Source organism: Vipera ursinii (assembly GCF_947247035.1).
Source record: "Vipera ursinii genome assembly, chromosome: 10".
NCBI lineage: Eukaryota > Metazoa > Chordata > Lepidosauria > Squamata > Viperidae > Vipera > Vipera ursinii.
Genome location: NC_139520.1, coordinates 20,420,404 through 20,446,155, shown reverse-complemented (window position 1 = coordinate 20,446,155; position 25,752 = coordinate 20,420,404). Strand labels below are relative to the sequence as shown.

Below are 25,752 nucleotides of genomic sequence, written 5' to 3'. Positions count from 1 at the left end.
TAAAAAAACATTTTAACATGTAAAGTATCCAGCTAAGGATGGGCAACTATGATTGTAATAATAATAATAATAAACCTTTATTGTCAAAGTACAACATAATCCCCTAATGCAGGGAAACCACAAAAGTCTTAATTAACCCCTTCTGGATATTTTCAGGCAAATCTTTGTCCGGGAAATATTGCCATCTAATGAAATTGATTTGTAAGAGATTTGGGTCAAGCAAGAGCAGTCCTCCCCATATAAACCTAATTAATTCAGAGGATCTGGGCAGTGAGAAGCTCTTAATTCAGATAGCTTAAGAAGAATTAGATAGAATTCAGGATGGTTTGGTCCACCGTTGGTTAAAGCATCTCCCATGCCAAGGACAATCTGGCTCTGAATATTAGGTGACGGGGGCTAGGCGTGGAGGAAAATCAATTCCTTCATATATGGTGGATGAACGTCTTTTGACATCCTCTGTCAGGAAGTGGGCCAGATGGACTATTGGTCTAATGCTGCAGGGCGCTTTCATTGCTTGTTTTTAATTGAGTTATTGTGCTCACCCTGGAACTATTCCTTCATGGGACCCGGCGAGCAATGAGTCCTACAGGTGATTTCCTCGAGGTGGTCTTTATGTTTTAAAAACTACTTAACTGCTTTACACAGGAGGTCTCTGAGTCCAGTCCCAGAACTTCCACATAGCATGGATTTTATTTTTATTTTTGCCTGAAACTGCAAATCTATGGGCAGTCAGTGCTTGCCGTGCCACAGATCAGCAGGCAGCATCTTCTGCACTGAAATGACTTGGATGTTCTCGAAAGCAAAGTTGAAAGGAAGAAAATTGGTTTTGAGGCCTGATATATTTTTATTCTTCATCTCATGGTTCTGTCTGGGTTAACCTCCTTTTCCTCCTCCCCCCCTTCCCTTGGTTAGCATTGTTCAGATGCTGCTTCAAGTCCTCCATGATAATTCTTAGAGATGCCTATTCTCGCTGGGAGCAAAGAACACGACTACGGTTCTGCTTCCAGCAAATCTTTGAGCCATCTGCTTCCCATCTCAGGGGTCAAGACTCCGCCCACCAAAGGGATCCACTACAAGAAGGTCCGGAGAATTTACTGCTCGGATCCCTTCCAAGCCTTTGATGTCAAGAAAGAGGTCATGATCAATGTTGGGGGCAGCAAATATCTCCTCCCTTGGAGCACGTTGGATGAGTTCCCTTCCTCCAGGCTGAGCAAACTGAAATCGTGCAACAGCTATGAGGAAATCACCCAGATCTGTGATGACTATGATGAAGACACCCATGAATTCTTCTTTGACCGGAACCCGAGTGCTTTTGGGATGATTGTCAGCTTCCTTGCAGCGGGGAAACTGATGCTCCTTCGTAACATGTGTGTCTTATCCTTCCGAGAGGAGTTAAAATATTGGGGGATTGCAGAGTCGAAGTTAGAGAACTGCTGTTTCCAGAAGCTCCTTCAAAAGGTGGAGGAACTATCGGAGGAGCACAAAGAAGAAGAACTACAGAGGGCCAAGCTGGTGGCTTGTGCCCAGAAGGAGGAGACCAAATTTGGTCGTTTCATGAACAACTTGAGGGACATGGTGGAAAACCCACAGTCGGGTCTCCCTGGGAAAATATTTGCTTGTCTCTCCGTCCTCTTTGTGGCGACCACAGCAATAAGTCTTTGTATCAGCACTATGCCAGACTTGAGAGAAGAAGAAGATAGGGTAAGGATGTCCTTGTTCTACTTGCACAATAAATCAAGGATGTATGGTCAATGGTCAATAGATAATTATTAAATTTAGAGCAGATATTCCATAGCTTTCTCTTGACAGCAGTGTTCTCTGTATCTATGGACCTATTCCTGCTCAGCGTAGGTCAAAGGTCAGGGACATACCACAAATCTGGATGATGTTAGGTCGAGCAAGTTGGCTTTTGTGTTACTTTGACATGAAGCTGTCCAGTGTTGGGTAGTGAAACCTCATTTCTTTGCCCCTGAATTTTTATATATCATCTCATGGAAAGGTGTAGGATAAATAGCAGCTTTGAAGCATGGTAGGTAAATGCTTTTTACATTTAAATCATGCCCCACCCTACTGCCCAAAAAGTCACTCGGATGTTACTTTCTTTCCATGCTGTCTCCTTCAATAGAAAAAGAACTTGAAAGTTGCCTTCATTAAGGCTAAACCAGTCATTCCCAACCTACCAGCCATCACAAACACTGCACAGTAACTTCTAATGTCTCCTGCCCATTTACTAGCATTTTGGTGGGTAAATGGGCCTTGTAAACACAGCCTCAGACAACTCTGAGCTAGATCCAACTTTGCTGAAGGCAACATCCTGTGAACACAAAGATCTCTGACCAAACTCCAACTGCCCAGAATGCTCAAAAGATGATGAGGACCATGATCTAGAAGAGAGACAGACAGCTTTGGCAAAGTTCAACCAACTTGGGACCTCCATGGCAAACTTCCCTGATCTAGTGTCCTACAAATGGGGTAAGACTACAAATTTCAATATTGCCTAAATGACCAAAAAGTCACTGCCCAATCTGTTTTAAGTGGAGATAGATTGAGGACCTCCTTTGTTGAGGGTTAAAAGTGGGGTTAATTTGAGAGAAGTGGCAATATGCTATTCTTTAATTGGTGTTCATTGGCCATAATTAAGTTTTGATTTGATTTACACTACTAGTTAGTCATTGGGCATCCTATGTGGAACATCTTCATCCAAGATGGTGAACTTGGTAAACTTCATCTAGCAATGCTTATTTCCGAGTAAAGATGCCTACAACCTAGATTTAGACTTGGGGGTTGTAGGGCATTTGGGTTTTTCCCCACGTAGAATTGAAGGTGTAAGAGCAACGTTTCGACGGAATCCCATCCGTCATCCTCAGGCTGGTGGCTTCAGCTTCCTTCTTCTGGGAGCTTCTCCCAGAAGAAGGAAGCTGAAGCCACCAGCCTGAGGATGATGGATGGGATTCCGTTGAAACGTTGCTCTTACACCTTCAATTCTACGTGGGGAAAAACCCAAATGACCAAAGATCCATATATATATATATATGCAACTGTTGATATGGTTGCCCTCAGCATCCCTTTGCAGCTTGATCCTATTCCTTGAAGGGGAAATGTTGGAGGTCGATGAGAGTACCCCTGGAATTCCACTTTCCTCAGTTGAGCAAGACCTGTTCCTTGAATGTTGTGCTATCAACCTTCTTTTTCCCCTGGGATGGTTCCCGTTACTGATCTGAAACATCTTAACCTTGGTGAAGTGCATCCAGGTGGAGACATATTTTAAGAACAAATGGAGGGAGCAATTAAAACAGCTTTCAGATCAAAACATTGTCCCACTGGTTCTGGGCTTTACAAGAAGAATATATACATTCTTGCATATATCGGTCACCTGTAGACCTGGAAGTGGATGGATAGGTAGATCGGATGTGCAGATGTATGGATGTACATAGCTTTTCTGGGTGGATGTTTATAGCTTTTCTGGAAGCTTCAATCCAAGGCATGCATTATGGATTGAAATCCCCACCGCCTGGGGCCTTGAGAGAAACAGAAAGGATGAAAGGGAGAGTGGGTGAAACTGACAATGGAGGCACAATCATGTATCTGGAAGATGCTTCTTCTTTATCTGCTTCCATTCTCTTCGTTTTCTCTGAAGGCAACGGGTGGCAAGGAGTGGAGATTTTCGTAGGGAAAGAAGGATGGAGAAATAGGTTATCCTTTCTTTAAAATTGCCAGCTGACCTGAAACAACAACAACAACAAGCAATACTACTACAAAAATCCAACCAGAAATAACCACGTGTGTGTGTGTGTGTGTGTGTGTGTGTGTGTGTTTAACAAGGAGCTGATTTGCAGAAATCAGCAGCAGTAACTTTTGACAATGGCAATGAAAAATGGCTGACTGTGCATTTAATCCCAGTCTGTCTTTACAACATCCAGCATGCTAGCAATCCTGTCACATTGCTGGTCACATCCCATCGAAACAGTTGCATCCTAATCTCTCTTTTTTTCCCTCCCCCCCCCCCCCCGTGCCACAGAAATGAGCTTAAAAGATATTTTCTTCTTAGGTGAAACTCCCTTTTTAAAATGTCCTAATGCTTTGGGAGTGGGGGGTGAGGTAGTTGTGTAACCTTTACTGTTAAATAGCATTACTAAATTAAACCTTCCCAGTGATCCATAACAAACTGTTCTTACTGGGGCTTATGGATTTATCGCTCAAGGAAGAGGGAGAACGTTAGGCTTACATTTGGTGCTGCTACGTAGTGTAGCTTCTTACTAATAGGTTTTTTTTTTAATTTGCCCAGTTCTCACCTTGCATGGCTTGATTTAGCTTGGATTAATTATTCAAATATAACCAGCAATGCAGAAAAATGTGACTCAGAGGCCCTTGTAATAGGAATGCATCTGCGAGAAGCTTCAGCCGTTTCAGATGGTAAAGTGGTAGAAGAATGTTGATGTCAAATGCCCCATCATTTATTTATTGAGGTAAAAATCTCTAGCAATTTTAAGGAAGGGGGATATCAACCTTCAACACATTGTTAATCCATCCAGTTTTTTAAAAAAATATTCTCTAGTTAGACAGTCAGAAGATTTGAACTCAAAATTGATTCCCACTCATCCACTCTTGGGGCTAAAACCATCATACTTAGAAATACTAGCATTCTTCCAATGTTTGAGGGGCTGTCACAATGAAGAGGATCTAGTCTCCGAAACATCTGAGGATGGGACAAGAGGTAATGGATGGAAGCTTATCAAAGAGATCTCCAACCTAGAATTAAGGAGAAATTTCCTGAAAGTGAGAATAATTAATCAATGGGACGGCTTGCCTCCCGAAGTTGTGGGTGCTCCATCACCGGAGGTTTTCAAGAAGAGACTGGGCAACCATTTGTCCAGAATAGCATAGGATCTCCTGCTTGAGTATAGGATTGGATTAAAAGACCTCCAAGGTTCTTCCAAATCTGTTATTCTGTATTCCGTTTTTATTGCTGACATCTATAACTGCATTTATCTATCCAAAGTCACCTATAGCCAGATCCCTTGATTGATCTTGAAAGCACTAAGGAGGGGGCCAACCTGGTTAACTCTTGGATGGAAGACTGCCAAAATTTGGTTGGGTTCCACATAGACCAGAAAGTCTGGAAGAAAGCAAGTGACAAACAATTTCTGTATAGTTGGCAATAAAACTACATTTTGGGGGGTTGAGTTTAACCCGAAACCTCACGTTTCATTTTGGGATCCGAACAGGCAACTCTTTTATCAGTGTTTCAATATCTCTTTTACAGGTTGAATGTAGGTAAAATAGACTCTCCATTCTGTACCAAACCCATAGTTTCATGATGGTATGCTTTCTCAGAACTTCCTACAAATATAGAAGTGGGAGCTATGTTCTCTCAGCATGGTGGTCAGAATGAAATCGCTCCTTTCTTACAATTGGGCAGACCTCACATTGGAAAAGGATTTTCCCTGGATATGCCAGTTTCAGGGAAAGAATTCTAATCTGCACCACACACGATGCTCAAAGATTACAGGTTGGAAGGAGTCAGATTACCATTGAAGATCAATTGGATGGCACTTGATACTGGACTTAATGTGCTGTATTTGGGTCTCCTTATATATTTATGCAAAGAGATGGGAGTAACAACAAGGATTCAGTGCAAGTGCAAAGTTCAGTTTTGAAACCAGAGTGGGAGAATTTACCGACTTTGCATGAATAAAATATGCTTTGAGGTCAAAAGTTTCTTACTAGCATGCCTTATAGGGTGGGAGATTTCTCTGCTGAGAATAAGAGGAACACACACAAACAATGTTGACTCATTGATCTCCTTATCTGTCATATTTCTTTGAAAAAAAATCTTTTCCAGATGTGTTAGAAACCCCGTCATACACAATTTATTCTGAATACACCAGTTTCATCCATTCTGGAAGGTGTCAGTCTGGGGAGAGTAAATATTTATGACCAAGTGGTCCTTCTAGAACATTCAGCTAGCCCTCTCCAGCAGATCTTCTTCCAAGGAATACATTTTCTAAAAGTACACAATTAGAAAAAAATGCCAGCAATGTCCAATCTACATCCTTGCAATAAAAAATATAACGCAACCATCACCCCTGCATTGCAGGGTTTTACTTCTTATGAATGTTGACGCTTGTCACTTGAGCAGCACTAGATAATTTGTACAGCTTTATCCATTTCATTTTTTGTGTGTGCCATGAATGGAATGAATGTTAATTAATTCTTTACATTAAATTTACAGAGCTTGTAGGGAAGAGCATCATTTTGCTTTGGCGTCATAATTTTCATAGGGATGGATATACAGTAGATAGGCTGACAGATACTCTAGACTACATGGATGGATAGATTGAGATAGATGATAGATGATAGATAGATAGATAGATGTTGTTTTCACAAGAAAAAAAGAGCTTTATAAAGTTCCAAATATAGCATCTGGTTGGCAGGAGGCTAGACCATGAGATAAGATCACCCACATGGGGTTGTTCTCCAGGGAATTCTGGGATGTGACATTTAGTGAGGAGCAAGGGGGATGTTTCCCAGGAATCCCCAATATCAACAACAGATGGCTTTCTGCTCCGTTGTTGGTCTCCCTTGGATGCTGTCGGATCTCAAGCTGGAAAGGCTCTTGATTTGCTTTTGCAGAACTGGCCTCATGTTCTAAAATGCTCAGGATGCTTCAGGGACCATACAAATAAATACATGGATCAAAACTGCCAATTCTGCTTCTGTTGAACCAGATAGTTCGTTGGGCATGGCACATCCCTAAAAAAACCTTGCCACCGGCACAATGGTTTTTGTTTTAAGATAGGGTCATATTTTCGCTGCTGTTAGAATGTCTTTGAGTTCTTTAAGAAGGTTCAATGAGTTATGCATTTTAGCCTGGATACATAGATACAGTGGTGGGATTCAAATATGTGAACAACCAGTTCTCTGTGTGAATGCTGCTTCTGGAAGTCCATTCTGGGCCTGGGCAACCAACGATTAGCTACCGGTTCTGCCGAAGTGGTACGAACCGGCTGAATGCCACCACTGCACAGACAGATATAGAGAGATGTTGCAGGAGAAAGAATGGCAGAACCATTCTGGGGGTGGAGCGAAAAGAGGGATTAGCCTTAGAATCCCTAGATATCCACCAGCAAACTAAGTCCAACCCCTCTTGAGTGCCATTAACCCTGATCTAATTCTAACCAGGTGCCAACCATGAGTTGAGCAGATTCGCAATAGATCAGTTTAACTGAATCTTCACCTATAGACCTAATCTTCACCCCTGACAGATATAGATAGATAGAGACCGAGATTGATAGAAGTTATTTTCATAGGAAGATAAGAGTTTGGGGTGTCTATAACAATTGGAAGGGACCGTAGAGATCTGGTCCAACCCCCTGCTCAAGCAGGAAAGCCTATGCCATTTCAGACAAATGGCTGTCCAGTCTCTTCTTGAAAACCTCCAGTGTTGGAGCACCCACAACTTCAGGAGGCAAGTCGTTCCAATGACAATTATTCTAACTCTTGGGAAATTTCTCCTTCTTTCTAGGTTAGATCTTTCTTTGATAGGCTTCCACCTGTTCCTTCTTGTCCTGCCTTCAGGTGCTTTGGAGGACAGGTTCACCCACTTTTCTCTGTGGCAGCCCCTCAAATACTGGAAGACTGCTGTCATGTTACTCCTAGTCTTCCCCCCCCCATTAAACTGGTATACAATAAAACTGCAGGATACTAACATTATTTTGGCTTCTTCCCTGCTCCTTTTCTGCATCCAGGGTGAATGTTCCCAAAAATGCTACTACATCTTCATCATAGAGACCATCTGCGTAGCCTGGTTCTCCCTGGAGTTTTGCCTTCGATTTATTCAAGCAAAGAGCAAATGTCAGTTTTTCAAAGGGCCCTTAAATGTTATCGACTTCCTGGCCATCTCTCCTTACTATGTCTCCCTCATCATGCTGGATGATGAAGTGTCGGAGAACGACCACCGTCCCAGCGGGAGTTCCTATCTTGAGAAGGTGGGTTTGGTGCTACGGGTCTTAAGGGCGCTGAGGATACTGTATGTCATGCGCCTGGCGAGGCATTCTTTGGGCTTGCAAACCTTAGGTCTCACCGTGCAGAGGTGCGCTCGTGAATTTGGCCTCCTCATCCTCTTTATATGTGTGGCCATCACGCTGTTTTCTCCCCTGGTCTACCTTGCAGAGAACGAATCAGGCAAGGTCTTGGAGTTTACCAGCATCCCGGCCTCCTATTGGTGGGCTATCATCTCCATGACTACGGTGGGGTATGGGGACATGGTCCCAAGGAGCATCCCGGGCCAGATGGTGGCTCTCAGTAGCATCCTGAGTGGGATTCTCATTATGGCCTTTCCAGCTACCTCCATTTTCCATACCTTCTCCCATTCCTACGCGGAGCTGAGGAAACGGCACAAGCGGTTGCATGCCCAACTCACGAGAATAAGAAGTGCCAACATGATCAGCGAAAGAGATACCTTCAATGAGAGCGAAAGCTTTGCTTCGGATGAAAGCGAGTACCCCATCAAGTACATTTTCAAAGGATAAGGCTCTCCTTTGCCACAGAACGTGGACCTCAAAATCGCCACCACCACCATCACCACCACTGGGCTTCCCAAAGATGATAGGTCATCTCCAGCTCTTTCAACCCGTCCTTCCAACCAACAGCTTGGAGAGCTTTTTGCTCAGGTGAAACCACGGATGCTTGAGTGAGACCAGGCAGAAATAGACAAGATTACCATCCAAAGGGTGGAATGGAAACTATCAAATGCTGTTGCTGTCTTCAACATCTAGGCTGTTTGGGCCTACCACGTTGTGGTCCTCAGAGCCTTCTGTAAACTGGGAATTTTCAGAGAGTAGAACTGAGTGTCCCATCGTCTCCATTTGACTGGTTAGATAGATGATAGAAGTTTTAGTCTCAACAAAAACTCTGCACTAAACTTTCACGAAATATTCCTAAGCTTGATTAGATTTAGAGTAGCTTGGGTTAATTTGTTTGTGATGTGGTGATGTGCCCATTTAGAATCTAGTACATATCAGATGCCTCTTAGACAGGGCACAAACCAAAAGATAAAGAAATAGCCCTCTTAATCATCTTAGTTTTTATATTGTCTACTTGTCTTGCCTTCTCTCCTCTTCCTCTTTCTCTCCTCTCTCCTCCTCTATTTTTCATCTCCATCCTCTTTTCCTTCTCTTTCTCCTCCTTTCACCTCTCCTTCTCTTCTCTTCTCTTCTCTTCTCTTCTCTTCTCTTCTCTTCTCTTCTCTTCTCTTCTCTTCTCTTCTCTTCTCTTCTCTTCTCTTCTCTCCTCTCCTCTCCTCTCCTCTCCCCTCCCCTCCCCTCCCCTCCCCTCTCCTCTCCTCACCTCTCCTCTCCTCTCTCCCCTCCCCTCCCCTCCCCTCTCCTCTCCTCTCCTCTCCTCTCCTCTCCTCTCCTCTCCCCTCCCCTCCCCTCCCCTCCCCTCTCCTCTCCTCTCCTCTCCTCTCCTCTCCTCTCCTCTCCCCTCTCCTCTCCTCTCCTCTCCTCTCCTCTCCTCTCCTCTCCTCTCCTCTCCTCTCCTCTCCTCTCCTCTCCTCTCTTCTCTTCTCTTCTCTTCTCTTCTCTTCTCTTCTCTTCTCTTTGTCTTCTCTCCTCTCCTCTCTCTGTTTATTCTCCTCTCTCCTCTCTTCTCTTCTCTTCTCTTCTCTTCTCTTCTCTTCTCTTCTCTTCTCTTCTCTTCTCTTCTCTTCTCTTCTCTTCTCTCTTCTCCCCTTTTCTTTTCTCTTCCCCTGTTTCTCCTTCCCTTCCTTTCCCCCCTTCCTATCACTGCAGGCAGCAAATGATTTTTTTGCAACCCTTTTCTGCCAAAGGAGCTATACCTGGCTCTGAGTTAGTGTGAAGCCCCCAAAGTAGGGCAACCAGGATAAAAATCACCAGAGAGGCAACATTTTAAAAAATGAATCAAACAATGGGGAATTTGAACAAATGAAACATCGGTTTTAAATTAAATTTAATGTCTTTTTTTTCAAGTCATCAGACTCTGCAAAAGCTTTCAGATTAATAGGATGCCTCCCTTTCCCCACACAGCCGACCGAAAGAAGAAGAAAAACTTAGGGCAATCTGAGGTCTGCTTGAAAATGCTGGAGAACATTTTCAAGTTATAGAAGACAGTGAAGTTTCTAAACTCTCTTCTAGAGCCAGCAGAGTTTTGTAAACTTTAAAACTATGGCTACTTCAGTTGAAACCGGCTTCTTTCAGTCTTCATACACATACCTATAGCCATAATAGAAATATGTCCGGGCAACATTTTGGAAGGCCTGGAAATTGGCTTGTTAATTTATTTACTCATATATCACACTTATGAGATGAGAGACAGTTTTGTGTAGTGGTTAAGGTGCTGGTCCAGAAACCAGGAAACAGTGAGTTCTAATCCCACCTTAGATATGAAAGCCAGCTGGGTGACTTTGGACCAATCACCAGGAGACTATGAGTTCTAGTCCTGCCTTAGGCATGAAAGCCAGCTGAGTGACGTTGGGCCAATCACTAGGAGACTATGAGTTCTAGTTCTACCTTAGGCACGAAAACTGATTGGGCGACTTTGGGCCAATCACCAGGTGACAGAGAGTTCTGGTCCCACCTTAGGCATAAAGCCAACTGGGTGACCTTGGGCTAATCACCAGGAGACTTTGAGTTCTAGTTCCACCTTAGGCCTGAAAGCTGGCTGGGTGACTTTGAGCCAGCCCCTCTTTCTCATCCCAACCCACCTCACAAAACTGTTGTTGTGGGGAAAGTAGGCAGAGGAAGGCAGACTGAGATATGTTCACCACCTCAAATTACTTATAAGGTAATACAGGGGGGGGAGAAAAATCTAATAAAAATTAAATCTAGAAACCATCCGGCTCCCTCCGAGAGCTTCCCAGCTCTTGACTCTGTTGTGCTAGCTGGCACTGGATCCCATTGCCAGCCGAGTTGTTGGGTGCCCATGAGTCCTTTCCCACCTAACCGAAGGGCAATAGGATAGTAATGACTGGCAGCGAAAGGCTGCATTTTCTGCCAGCATTTCCATCAGGGAGATTAAAGTAATGGCAATCTGGACTGCAGCTACCCCCCCCCCATTCCACTCCGTCTTTCCCTCCCTCCTCTCAGAAGAATAACTTGGGGTTCCAACTTGAACCGGGGCTGTGCAAGAATAAATAAATAAAATGAGATCCGGGCAGCTGTGAGAAAGGAAGAAATATTTGAAGGAATGAATGAACCTTTATTGTCAAAGTACAACCATGTATACATTGAGATTGGCTGAGCCTCCCTTCGTGTCCCCGCCACCACCACAACTCACAGTGACAACAAACCCACCATCTTGTTACACCATGTGTTACACCATTTATCCCTAAAAGCAAAACAGGGGTAGCTGTGAGAAATGGGACACAGCGGCAGATTTATATAGGGGGAGTGTGCTGTTTCTAGGGTGACACTTGAAGGGTGTGTGTAGGTATGTATGCTCGTGACCCTGCAATTCCGCTGGGAGACTTAATTTAACTAACTCTGTGTTTGCAGACCTTACCCTTTGATATGTGGAGTAGGTCTAGGTAAGGTATTTGGGGGGGGGGTTGAGGAAGTTTGCTAATTTTAGTTGAGTAACTTAGTTTCAGCTTGACTGTCCATTCTCTAGTGGAGACAGTGATTCTCTGACCATTCTGGATTCTGTTCATGTTTTAAAGGAAGATGGAAACAGTACACAGAATAAAATATGTTTAGATATAAAACTTCTCATACTCTCTCCCTCGCAGTTTGGACCAAATAAGAAAGGACAGCAACAGCAGAGTCCTTTGAGCTTCAAGACCCCTTTAGTGCTGTCTGTGACTTCAAAGTAGAGGAATGGCTGATACTTTCTGGGCTATTTGTATCACATCTCCGTGCACCAAAAGCCTCTTGATCATGCATCTTCCTATCTCCTAATGCCCCGAATGGAAAAACTTTCCCGATGCTTTTTAATCCTCCTCCAACTGTTTGATCTGTAGCTGTATGAGCTTTGCACAATAAATAACTGGGTTTAGCACCTTCTCCCTCCCAGAGAGACTGAGAAAGAGGGAAGGCCACGTGTTTGAAAATGCAGCCTGCTCTCTTTGAACGTTGCACCCATCTTACAGAGGTAAGAAACAAGTAATAATAAAAAAAAGATGACAAGAGAGACTGCAGTGTATTATTTCAAGTGTAACATTAACGACGTACAACGTAAGGATGGGGAGAGGAGTTGGGAAACTTTTCAGGTTTCGATTAGCGCCATTTTTTTAAAATTCCAGTTTTATTGGTTTTTCAATATTTACATATACATGTATTTGTGAAGCAATATGGTGGTTGGGTAGTGAAAAGTAACAAATAACAAGTTGTTTGTAAATAGTTTAGGTTGCATCAATAAAGATTCCCTCTCTGATTCCCTTAGTTTTCACATAGTCAAAGTGATCAAGTTAGTACATTTCTAGGTATGACCTAATCAATTAAGAAAGTTTTCAATGTAATTAGACTAATACATATCAAAATCCTGTTTTTAAGTTTTACCTAATTGCAATAAAATACTCTAAAGTGGGCTATAATATACAGAAGAAAGCTTACTTTTGGGGTAACCTACAATTCCCTATTTCAGTAAAGAATAATTCTCTTGTCTACAAAACTTACATTGTTCGTTACAAATCATTCTTATGATTTAACAGTAAATTCTAGTTTTCATCTTAACAAATCACCAATTGTTAGAAAAGATTTTTTGTCTTAACCATTCAACACTTATTAAAATACTATCTTATAAGATTCTAAATTCTATAGTATAATTCAAAGTTTTATTCTAAAAGCTTAATTTTGTTTTCCTTTAAAAAATCTAAAACCTAAATATGAAATCAGTTTATATTTTTTTTAAGATTCCCCTTCCATCAAAAAAGATTTTTTAAGTTCTGTCCTTAAAAATCCCCCCCAAAAAGACACGTCTAAATCTTTAAATCTAACTCTTGCCTTCCTTTTGTGCCAATCAGGCTTCCATCTTAGTGTCTTTAAATTCTCAAATGTGTCTCCCTTTCTTCCTCCACCTCTTATTTGAATCCACGGAGACCATCCAAATGACAGTTTTGCCAAGCTGGTGTCCCCTTTATAATCATTGAAATATTGCTTTAATAGCTCAGTTTTTGATGTTTGATGTAATTCTTGTTCCATTCCCATCTGGGTTAGGTAGAACATAGTAGCTAATGTTATCGTTTGATGAGCTGAATCCTCAACATACTGTATTTGAAGGCCTTTGATTAGCGCCATTTGTAAGTACCTGGAAACGGTTACATGATTGGAACTTGCGCTATTTGAAGCCACAGACCTACAGAAAATAGATTAAAAGTTTCATCTATTAATCTAGATAGATTAATCTATTTTAGATTAATTGGTTCTAGTTTGCTGGAAATAGGCAATGAAAAATGTTGAAGATAAATTTTGATATGGGCAGCGACGGAATATTGCAGTAAAGGAGGAAAAAAAAGAATAGACTTATAGTTTAAATTTATGGCTAAGAAGTGCACAGGATCCAAATCGAAACATCGTTCGTAAAGGTGAGCTTACACACACAAAGTAACTTTTTTTTTAACGCATGTGCTGGTGCAATCTTCCTTTTCTCCATTTCGCACACACGAAGGTTAGAAGTTTGATCCAATGTGCTTCTGTTTTCCTCCATGTTCTATCTATCTAACTCAGCGTTTCCCAACCTTAGGAACTTGAAGATGCGTGGACTTCAACTCCCAGAATTCCCCAGCCAGCTATGCTGGCTGGGGAATTCTGGGAGTTGAAGTCCACGCATCTTCAAGTTCCTAAGGTTGGGAAACGCTGATCTAACTCTATCACAGTTCCCACAGTGCTGGTAAATCCCACCTTGCATGTGGATTGCAAGCAATTTGGCTCAAAGGATCACCTCACACTGAAGTCAAAACAGACAAAACAAATTTTTTTGAAAAGCTCTATCACTGGAGGGGTTTTGTTTCGTTTAAAAAAAAAATTGACTGGCAACCATGTGGCTGGGATGGTTTCATCTGCTGCCTTCAGCAAGGGTTGAGAGACCGCTAGGTTCCCTTCCAACTCTATGATTCTATGTTCTGGGTTCTGTGATTAAAGATAAACTGGACAGAAGCAATTTAAAGTTCTCCGAGGTTTCTTCTTGCGTTGTTTATTCCAGCCAGCTGAGTCCTAGTTTATTCCTTCTTTTCTGAGATTTCATCTTTCTGGTGTCTTCTCTTTTTTCCCCCCACTCCAAAATGAAGCAATATGTCGAAAAGAACATTGTGTACTTATGCGATTTAATTCTGTCTGGTACAGGCAGTCGTAATCAGCAGCTACTGGGTCAGGAAGAGACCACCGCTCGTATAATTTCACCACCAGGCTTCATTAAAAGAACAGTGTGGGGATCTTGGCCATCTGCCCTAGTTAGTTGGTTTGCATTTTTGCATCACTTCAGAAAGACTTCATGTCTTAACGTGGATTTTTTTTTAAAAAAAAAAGCATATTCCTGAAAGAGTCAATCATTTCTTAACTTTTAAGCCTGATTCCCTCATTGTGGGAGTCTTACGTGTTCAAATCTGCTAACCCCCATTAAGCCAGCTTCACACATTGCACTAAACCAGTATTCATAGTTTACAAACCCAAATGGATTTACTCAATGCACCAAACCAGATGCAAATCAATCTTGTTCTGGAGTTTTCCAAAGTTTGGGATAGTTTTAGGATAGCAAACTTTGGGTAACAAATTCTGGTTTTCAGTTGTCCACCTAGCCACCATTTCAGATCAGAAACGGATGACTCAAAGAATCTGGAGAAAATTCAGCATTTCTTGGGTTGGCCTATAAAATGGCAATGGACACAATCATTACCTAAGCTGGATTACTTAAGTTTATTGTGCACTCCTGGGAATTAAAAAGAAAACAAAACAGGTGGGTAGAATTACTGTAATTATTGCTCCTCTTGCTTTGTGCCCAAGGTAGAAGAAATTTCAGACTCTTGCTGTTTTGTAACAAAGCTGAAAGTTTCCAATTTCAGTGGAATCAATGGAGAAGGTAGCATTTCAAACCAGGATCTGACTGCCAAAAGCTTTCAGTGGAGACAAGTCAAGATCCAAGCTAGACTGGAACATTCAGGTAAACAGAGGCAGATGTTCTTCAAGCGGGAACCTGGAGCTCATGGAAAGCTGATGGAGATAGAAACTATCATCTTGCTAAGTTCCACATCCAGCAAGGAAGACTTGGAAATCTAAAGAGGTCCACCCAAATACAAAGCACCAGGAACAGAAGGGCTCCCAAAAGGAAGAAGGAGGAGAAGAGGAGGAAGAGGAAAAGGAAAAAGAGAAGAAGAAAAGGGAGGAGGAGGAGGAGGAGGAGGAGGAAGAGGAGGAGGAGGAGAGGTTCTACCTAGTTTATGTGTATTGTGTCAAGCAACCTGGAGGGTGGGGAGAATTGGACTTTTTTTTTTGACCTTTATGGACTTCAAAATAAGATAATCAAAATCTGAGTGTATGGACAACTGGGTCTTCTCAGGTAGTCAACATTGTGGCATGCTCCATTCATGGAGTTTCCCAGCACAATGTTTTCTATGAATATGTGCTTCCCCTCCAGATTTTAACTCACCTCCTCCACTACATTCTCCTCTTTCATTGCCAGATGTGTCCAAGAGGGAGGGCTGAACTGAAGGGATGTGAAAAATCTTGAAGTCCTCCAATCATCTCTTTGTCTTCCACCAGTGGTGGGCATGGAATCTCTTTTTGAAACCCTGAAAAAAAAAAAAAAACCACCTCTTTCCTGAAAAAAACATCCCCTGAAATCCTGGTCAAGGAGAAATTGAAAAAAAATCACATAAGCCTCGGGAAGGATGGTCAAACTTTAATCCCCTCAAATCCCCTCAAATCTCCCAGCTGGGACTTGTTTCAGATCCAAAAATATGCATGTATTTCTGTCTGTCTTGTCCGTCTGTCCGTCTGTCTCCACTTTCAGTATGCAGCGAGGTCTCTGTTTTCTTCTCAGCTGTGGTGATTCTCCTCCTCCTCCTCCTTCTTGGGTAGGGCAAGAGGTCCAGAAGTGGAGTTGAGGGTTGCCAGCATGCGGAACAATTTAATTCTGACCTCGAGAAGGAAGTGGGCGAGGAGACGCCATTAATCAGCCTAGGAAAGCAAAAAGCAGGAGACAGAGCCTCCAAACAGTTCTGACTTGAACTCGTCCTCAAAAAGGGAGCAGTGAAGGTCTTCAGAGGCCTTCAAGACTCTGTTACATACCCTATAAATTCTAGAATCTTGGCCGTCTCTGTTTCTTAACTTGGCCCACCTTGTAGACCTAACCCAACAGAATTTGGAAGGCAACCAAGCTTTTCTTTTGGTCAATTATTTCTATACAGATATATCATTAAAAAAAACCTTGTTCATCTCATCTGAAGACATTCTAATGCCCCTAAGTTTTGAAAGACCAAATCGAGATTCAGCAGGTTCCATGCCTTCCCTTGTGACTTTGAATGGTAGTTGGGAACTACCTGTAATTTCATATTGACTGCAGGCTTGGTTTTGTCGTGTTGGGGGATGAGTGCCTCATGAAACGCACTCACAGTTCTGCCATTTGCAGCGTGAAGCGAAGCACTAACAAGACCCCGACGCTGGAAGGTTCTGCTGATTTTATTGCTGTCCTGTGGAGCACAGCTGGGGTCTAGTAACCAACATTTCCTGTTAATTACTTCTTGAATAGCCTTTCTAAATTGGTCTGATCCTTGTTTCGGTTCCCAGGATGGGGAGAAGCTTCAGCCCATCGAATCCACTCAGACTATTTTTGTCTCCTCTAGTCTCGAACCGCAAAACGTCCAATTTTGCCATGGAAAAATATCGCGAGAAGCAAAGGGAAAGAAAACCACTCCTTAAACCGATGGACAACTCACCATTTCTAATTAGTGATTGCCTCAAGCAAGGATGCAAGTAGGGCGGACGCCCTCAACCAATGCCCCAAGCTTCATGTGACCTCTAACCCCCCTGCTTTTTCTTTGGGGAGATCTCAGAGCTGAAAAATGGTGTTTTCCCACCATCCTCAGCAAAAAATGCATGGAAAGAGTTATGTAATCTAGGGGTTCCTTTGGTTTGAGAAGCAAAAAATCCCCCCTAAATTGGCAGAGAGAAAAAGCAGAAAAGAGACTTCTGTGCCATAAGCAGAGAACTCCTTTGTAATTTGGGATTTCTATTGAACATGAAGCCACTAGGATTCTTCCATGAATTTGCCAGGAGCCTTGAGAAGTATGTTGCTAAACTAACTTCCTTCTTTCCTCTCTCTCTCTCTCTCCCTCTCTCTCTCTCTCTCTCTCTCTCTCTCTCTCCCTCCCTCCCTCCTTCCTTCCACCCACCCTCCCTCCCTTCTCTGATTTCACTTAATTTCCTTCCTTCCTTCCCCTTATTTCATTTAATTTTCCTTCCTTCCTTCCTTCCTTCCTTCCTTCCTTCCTTCCTTCCTTCCTTCCTTCCATCCTTCCTTCCTTCCTTCTCAAAACAATGCATCTTTGGGACATACCACCAAAAGAGTCCCAATAAGTCATCAATGAAAATAACCCAATATCTGCAACCTCTATTGCTAATCCTGCACTCCACCCTGATGGATGAGAAAGGAGAGTCTTGATGAGAGCCTTCCCCCCCACCGCCACCGCCCCCCCCTGCAAAACAGGGGTCTAAGGCTAATCCGCTCCCCCACCCTCCTCCCTGATTTATGCTTGACTGTTTTCCTGGCGTTTGATGAGCGCTTCGGATCCTTTGTTTTATTCCTGCTTAGCAGATGGTGCAGAAACACAAAAAGTCTCGCGATAGGCTCCCCTGCAGATGAAGGAACAGCGTGAATTCTCTCTGCAGCAACTCTTCCCCCTGGGCCAGAAAAAAAGTATCTGACTTTTAAGGATAGCAATTCATTCTTAGTTCTGTTTTCTGAAACAGGCTTTCATTGCTTAAGGAAAGCCTGGCCTTCCTTACAAGGTTGTTGCACGTTTTCTATGAGAGAAATGCCAAGGCAGGACCATTTTCCTGGATTGGGTCTCAGAAACTGTCCAGATCATCTCACTGCTCTTGACCATTGGAGAAGGAGACGTCCATGTTCAAGGAGGTCTTTCTCAGGCCCAGGATAAACCTGACAGGAAGGTAGTGAGACCTGTCTCACAACAGCTTTTGTAATTGTTAATCCCCAAACAACAAAAGTAACTTTGATCCTATGGCTGAAATGTTCAGCGGTAGGAAAAGGAGGAAATTAGACCCACTGAAGTTGAGACCATCACCCATAACAATTAGACCTAAAATTCAGGGTCTTTACTTTCCTGACCTTCAGAGAGGCAGGAAGAAAGCCGGAGAATCAGATCTGCAAGCAGGGGCACAAGAACCAAATCCTATTACAAACATTAAACATCGGGGAGATACTTTTTGGCAGGACTAATTGCTGTCAGAGAAGGGAGACCAGAGATTTGGGCTTTAGAATGATGTTGACGCATCCCAAAGTTCTCTGACTTTGCAGCCCAGAGTTTTTGGAACAAGCCACTGACATTCACTTTAAAATGCATTAATTCAGCTGTCCCTCTGATTTTAAAAGAAATCTAATTTGGAGCAGACTTCCCATTTTTAGAAAGCAAGAAATAGTATCAATTGCCAAACTCTAGATGAAGGCATTCATTTGTAAGTATTGGAGACAGGATAGATAGATAGATAGATAGATAGATAGATAGATAGATAGATAGATAGATAGATAGGTAAGTAGGTAGGTAGGTAGATAGAGATAGAAAGAAAAAGAAAGAAAGAAAGAAAGAAAGAAAGAAAGAAAGAAAGAGAAAGAAAGAGAAAGAAAGAGAAAGAAAGAAAGATAGATAGATAATGGAGGGATGGGACAGAGTGATAGAGGGATGGGGAGGAATAGGGAGGGAGAGAAATAGATAAATGAATAGATAGATACACAGATGATAGAAAGATAGATAGATAGATAGATAGATAGATAGATAGATAGATAGATAGATAGATAGATGAATGGAGTAAGTAGACAGACAGACAGACAGACATTTAACAGGCTGCCCATCTCAGTTTGGTGATACCAGTGGCTAAAAGATACATAAAACCCTGTATTTTCTATACATTTCTTGAAAACGTATGCTTCCTTGTGCTACTTTTGAAAACATGCCCATTTCCGAAGCCGTTTATCAGATCTCCTCCCAACACCCCTGCAAGCTGACCCTTTCAGCATCTTTGTGTGTGTGTGTGTGTGTTGTGATCGGTTCCACGCCAACCCCAATCACGCACCTTGTGGTAGAAAAGAACCTTGTGACCAACTTTGGAGGACTCTCCGCTTTTTGCCGCCCCAGACGAGCGAAATCATCTGGAAGAACTTCCCTGGGCCCGAGTCTCTGCCTCTCTTTAATTAGTCTGCCGCCGTGTTCGACATTCTGCTTGATGTCATTAAGCATGAGAAAACTTTCTCCGCTCCAATAACTTTTCATGACATCTTCTAACCTTGCCATCCATCACTGGGGCGGGGGAAGGGAGGATGGAGACAAAGCAAGTCGGATTTCGATGGTTGTTAGTTTTAGCCTGCGCAGCAGGCCTAAAACGAAAATCCAGACGCTTGCTTTCCAAACACATTATCCATAGGGCAAACCGGCTGTTTCCCAGTCTGTTACACACAGCCAATTAATTATTTTTGGCTTTAGTCAAATTATTTTTGGCTTTCATCCAATCTCTTTTTCCAAGCTCCCCCTCCCCCCCCTTCTCATTTTGAAGTTATATATTTGCAAAAGAGCCAGGTCCAGATTGCCGGGAGCTGTTGATTCATAATGATATCCCTTTGGATATTGTTCTCGTGGCCATTTCATATTTATATGAGAGTCTGCCCCAAACATCTTAGAACATAAAATAATGAGAGTTGGAAGGGATCTGGGAGGTCTTCCAGTCCAATCCCCTGCTCAGTCAGGAGACCCTTTTCAGAGAAAAGGTCTCCAGTCTCTTAAAAGCCTCCAGTGATGGAGCAACCATAATTTTTGGAGGCAAGCCACTCCATTGGTTGATTGTTCTCACTGTTAGGAAACCTCTTCTTAGCTCTCTCTCTCTCTCTCTCTCTCTCTCTCTCTCTCTGTGTGTGTGTGTGTCCCTCCCTGTCCCCATTTATCTTTCTTGGTTTTTGACATTGGAGAATACTTGGAAATCGTACATATGGATGATGTGCCAGCTCCTAGTAATCTTTTCTCCAAATTCTTCCACTGCAATTCTTTCTTTTTGCATGTATGTTTGGCCTCAAAATATACAACGGAATGATGTGTTTACACTTTGTGTGGTCCGGCCTAATAAACATGGACTGCTTTCAAGCATCAAAGTTTGAAAGTTTATTAGTTGAGCTTTAATATATCCCTTAGATTGGAAGAAACTAACTGCATTATTGTCTCCATACAAACTTATTAATCCTCCTGATTTTCATGCAGCTAGAACCATATTAATTACTATTCATTTTTCTTCTGCATTTTATATTTATATATACATATAAGTATATATTTACATGTATATAAATCTACATCTATATCTATACATACACACGTGCGTGCACACACACATACATATACCCATGTGTCTGTGCGTGTGTATAAAAAACTAATTTTATATATACATGCACAGATACACAGAGCTGAATACCTTTTTATATTTAAATGTATTGCTTAGCTAGCTCAACCAGGCAATCTCTTTCAAATATAAAATAACTCAAGGTTGGGTTACAGTCTGGAAGGGAAAAGGCTGTGGCCTACAATTCCCATAATCCCATTCTTTCTGTTGACGGGTTGATGGGAGCTGTAGTTCACAAGTTTTCTGCTTGGAACTCTGGGAGGGTCAAAAATTCTCCTGGCAGGGGACTATGGTCATTGCAGTCTAACATTCTTCCCTCTGCAAATTTGATGGGAGGCAAAGGTCCTCCTCGTGCAGTTTGCCCAAACTGAAACTACATTTCCCAGAATGCAACTGTCTAGTCATGTGACAGCCTTGCTGAACGGCCCAGTCGAACTTCTGAAAGGACACTTCCGGTCTCTGGGCCGGTGCAATAGAGATGCAGGGGCTAGAGCGCCCCCGCCGCTTGCTTCAAGGCGGAACCCCTCGCCGGGATTACAATTCACATCATCCTCAGACACAGCGGGACCGGAGTTCAGGTCGTTAGACTTCCCCGGTCAATGAAGAAAACCTAAGGGCCTGCGAGGGTCCCCGACCGGGCAAGCACTTCATTTCCCACAATGCAGCTCTCGCGGCCCGCTCTCGCGAGACTTGGCGAGAAGCCGCGGCTGGGCCGGCGTTCTGGTGGAGGAGGCCAGAAGCGCCTGGGAGTCGGGCCTGGACGGGTGGCCGGGAGGTGCAGTAGCCGCAGCTGAGTGACATGGCGGAGACGGACCCCAAGACCGTGCAGGACCTCACCGCCGTGGTTAGCAACCTCGGTGGGGGCGGAGAGGCGGCCCGCCCGGTCCCCGGGGAGCCTGGGGTGGGTGGGGTGGGCGAGAGGACCGCTGGGGTTGCCATGGAGACGGGAGAGGGCGGTGGCCGCGTTGCTAGGGAGCCGGGCGCGGCCGTTGGGGTCGTCCTGGATACGGCGGGAGGCGATGCGCTTCGGGGCGGGCGGCCTCGGTTGCCGTGGAAACGGAGAGGGGCCTCCCAAGAGCGTTTCGATTTAGCCAAGGGGTTGCGTTCACACGACCATCCTGGGTTAATGCGGCCCCTGCCTTTCTCCAAGGTCGCCCTTCACCTCGGAGGGGGCTTCAAGGTGGTCTTTTGCCCCAGAGTTTGGGCCAGGCCTCCCACTTTCAAGGGAAGCCACTCGGAGCCAGTGGCATTTTATAATTGGGGTGGGTGGCTTTGAAGCAACCTTCTTGATTAAATATTTTTTTCTCTCTCTCTCCCCGCCCCCCCCCCCCAAAAAAAAATCAGGTGCAGACCCTCCTGCAGCAAATGCAGGACAAGTTCCAGACCATGTCTGACCAGATCATCGGCAAGAATATCCTTTTGAGCGTAGAAATAAAAGAGGAGAGGTTCGGGATGCGAAGAAGCAAAGAAGACCTGAAGGTTTCACCAAATGGTTTTGGTTGGGCCAGACACACACACACACACACACACACACACACACCAATGTGTGGGGAGACCTCACTGAAGAAAAGCTGCACAGCTACGTGACAATTGCATGGGAACAACGTCACGCCGTGCCTCTGTCTAATTCTGCCTCTCTTTAAAATCCTCTCTGGCACTAGGAGAGGATGCAAAGTCAGCGTCCCCGATCCCCCATTCCAAACGGGCTATCCAAAGTTTGCACAACTTTACCAGTTGTTGTGCAAATGTCACACTTTCCCCACTTAATGCACTTAATGCACCTAAACCCATGAAACTTGCTGTGTATGTGTTGGTGCTCCTTGCTTAACAACTGCAGTAAGGGAATGGCAAATCCATCACTAAGCAGCTGGTCCTTAAAAGACTGAGGTCGTGTGACTACGCTGACTTACAACATCACTGCTGGGTGAGGTGCTTAAGCGAATCACTGCGTGTCTCATTTTAGTGCAATGCCATGTGACCTTTGACTTTCTGCTGGCTCCCCTGTTGCAAAGAGCTAGCTGGGAAGGTTGCAAATGGCAGTCACAGGATCGGGGATGTCTGCTGTGACCCTCTATCTAAGGTCAGAAGGTGGTTTTGCTTAACTCAGTTATACTCGATGACATGAGTTGCCGCATCGACGACCTGGAGAAGAACATTGCGGATCTCATGACGCAGGCCGGAGTGGAGGAGCTGGAAGGAGGAGAAAACAAGGCAGCCCCTACCAAGACTTCATGTGAGCTTGACTCTGAAATGATTCTTCAGTGGGCTTGCGGATTAAATACGGTGGGGTGACACAGACAGAGGCTCTCCGCTTCTGGATTGGGATCCTCAGTCCTTTCATTATTTTTCATCTGCTTTTATAATTTGGAACTTGCCCAGAGTCACCTTGTAGGGGAGAAGGGCGGCATAGAAATTGAATAAATAAATAAGGCTCTGGTCCTCCGTGTGATGCTGTACAGATACTGTAGTAACAGTACAGTTGCCGTAAGTTGCAACAGAAACCTCCCCCCCAGCTACTTATCCAGTTTCAAAGTTATAATATTGCCCCCCCCTTCCACGGTCACATGGCAGCATTTTGGGCGCTCAACAATTGGCGCTTATTTATGGCCATTTGCAGCACCCACCCATGGATTCGCTTAACGGGTGGCGTTTGCTTAACCATTTGCGGAAAAGATTGTAAAAACACATTTGGTCAGGACATACTTTACAGTCGTAACAAGTTAGGACTATATTTGCAATCTTCCATTGCACTCGTAAGTCAAGGGCTACCTATTGGTTTTATTTCCTTATAAGAGGAGAGAAAAGTAAAGAGGTGCCCACTCAAAAGGTAAAAATAAACAGGCCTAGAAGCGCCAATATGTACTAGCAGTGCTTTTTAAGTGCCTGGGTGAGTTACATGCCACCCTTGTTTTTATTTAGGAGTGTGCAAGTTACATTCCTAAGTGAAATTTTAAAAAGGATATGTTTCTTCCGGTAATCTTTACTAATTGTCCTACTTTTCTCTCAACAGCCTGCCAATAATCTATGATGGTCCCAGAAAAGAGACCTTTTTACAAGCCTACACTGATTTTCAGACACCATTTTTGTTTTATTTTTCTGTTTTTACAACAAGTAGTGTGTATAAGCATTTTTCTACAGTTGTAGAACTTGCATTCTTATTGTACCTTGTATAACTAGATTTGGAACAGTTCCTATTTTGACTTCTTGTGCATTGTGAGTTTCATGCACTTTTTGGAATTGACATATTCTATACTAATTTCAATTATTAAAACATAATTTGGTAGCTTGATGGATCAAATACAATGTTAATGTTATACAAGTGGACTTTTGTGAATTTGGATGTAAAAACTTTCCTGGTTACCTTTTTGTAATTCTTTTTATGTAGTGGGTCAAAAGTATTGTGCTTTCCTATCAGCCTATTTTGTGCACAAGGATGAAAATGTATTCTGAATCATTTACCTGATTATTAGTAAGAAGTTTAAAGTAGGAAACAACCCATTTTGGATCTCTTGAGCTGTAACACTTCTTCGTTTTGTATTATTGATTTCAGGAAATTGATAATTGAAAAATTGGAACAGTTAATAATTTAAAAGTAAATTGTCACTAATGTTGGCCTGGAAGCAGGATTTTGTTATTGGGGGAGGGGGTACCCCTTAAGCAGGACACTTGATAGTTCTAACTGTGGAGACCAGTTCTTTGGATTTATAATAAAATACACATTTTCTTTCAAGTAGATTTCTGTCCCTGGAGTGACAATTGGCCTTTACATCTTGGTCATTGCAAAGTGACTGCTGAGTTGCATCCAATATTGAAACTATTCTAATGCCCTAAATGCGACTTTATGAAATCACTGCTGAAAATGCACTTTAGTGTACAGATAAAATCTCCCTCTGATGGCTTTGAAATCGCTGTGGAGGAAGGAAAGCATTTTAATCCAGAGTTTGATGGAATTGTGATAAAGTGTGTCCAGCAACTGAGGTTGATCCCACTGGGATCCTAAACCTCAGGAAAATGTATAGCTTTAGCTAAAAGGTAAACAGGGGCAGTTGTAAACATGCTAAAATTCTCAAGTTACTCTGTGCAGCCTTCTTACAGAATACTTTTGCGTTTGGAGTACTAAGCTGTTGAGGATAAGAGCCGATTAGAGCATTACTGCCTGGCTCCTAAAGCTGCAGAATAAACTTGCCACAACTCGGAAGGACCCTCTCCTGGGTGTGTTTGTTTCAGAAGTAGGCCAGGATTTTATTGGGGGGGGGCATGGAAGGACCATTAAAAAAATGAACAGTTATCCCTTGCTGGGGTGGAAATACTGTAGACATTTTCCCTGATTCGGGACTCCGTTCTTCATTCCAGGTTTGGCTCTTTGCTTCTTTTATGCCCTCTGGTGTGGTTTGTTCCCTCATACACCAGCAGCAGCTGAACAAAAGAGTTTGCCATATCTTGCGCTCAATTGCGCAAAAATATAGAAAAAAACCTTGTGTCCCTAAGCCCAACCTGCTCCTGTATATTTATGGGTCTGCTCTATGAGAAATGTGAAAAGCAAATTTCCTGGGTTGCATGGGAAAAACGTTACAGGGATAAACAGCCAACACCAGGTGCCCGTTTGGCTTTTGAAAAAGCTCTTCCGATACGGATGGAAGCAGCTGCCTGCAAAATAAACTTTTTTTCCTCTCTCTCACTGGAAGATTTCCGCTGAATGTTTCTTAATGGAGCAGAGTAAAAAGAGAAAGACAATTCTTCGGTGCTCTTAGAGTTAGTGGAAACTTAACCCATTCAGTCACCGCTGAAGAGTGGCACTTTTAACCGTAAGATCCATTTATTTTTTAAAAAAACATGCCACTTGTGATGTTTGGTGTTCTCTGAATACTCGTTTTTCAACTGGTCAGTGAAGTCATCGTAGTTGTGTTACAAGAAAGGCAGAAGAAGATGGTTTAAAATAATACCTTGTAAAACCAGCCTTAGATCTTTTTGACCCTGCTGTTAAACATGTCTAAATAAATTGCTGAAATGGCACTTAAGTATTTGTCTATTACCGGCGCAGGTGATGTAATTGGAGTATCTGTCCCAGTTTGCTTGATGCACTTGTGTTGGTTTGGTGGCAGGTTTGGGCTGAAAAAAATGAAGCACTTCATTTACCGCACAATTAAGTTATACTTCCCTCAGGACCAATCACTGCAGGCTT

The 25,752-nt window shown here is 43.1% G+C and overlaps 3 protein-coding genes across 3 annotated transcripts in view; all 3 read left to right on the top strand.

The window, feature by feature from the left end:
• COTL1 (coactosin like F-actin binding protein 1) overlaps window positions 1-25,752 on the top strand; it is a 326,745-nt gene that overhangs the window by 89,778 nt on the left and 211,215 nt on the right. The window lies entirely within an intron of this gene.
• On the top strand, window positions 958-8,531 carry KCNG4 (potassium voltage-gated channel modifier subfamily G member 4; the record flags this gene model as incomplete). The annotated part of the gene is made up of 2 exons (XM_083370608.1): window positions 958-1,701; window positions 7,749-8,531. The coding sequence occupies 2 exons, from the start codon at window positions 958-960 to the stop codon at window positions 8,529-8,531; spliced, it is 1,527 nt and encodes a 508-aa protein (XP_083226734.1).
• On the top strand, window positions 21,109-24,305 carry HSBP1 (heat shock factor binding protein 1). The gene is made up of 4 exons (XM_083370204.1): window positions 21,109-21,414; window positions 21,915-21,981; window positions 22,684-22,803; window positions 23,581-24,305. Exons 1-4 carry the CDS (start codon window positions 21,370-21,372, stop codon window positions 23,589-23,591), a joined length of 243 nt encoding a protein of 80 aa, XP_083226330.1. The 5' UTR covers window positions 21,109-21,369; the 3' UTR covers window positions 23,592-24,305.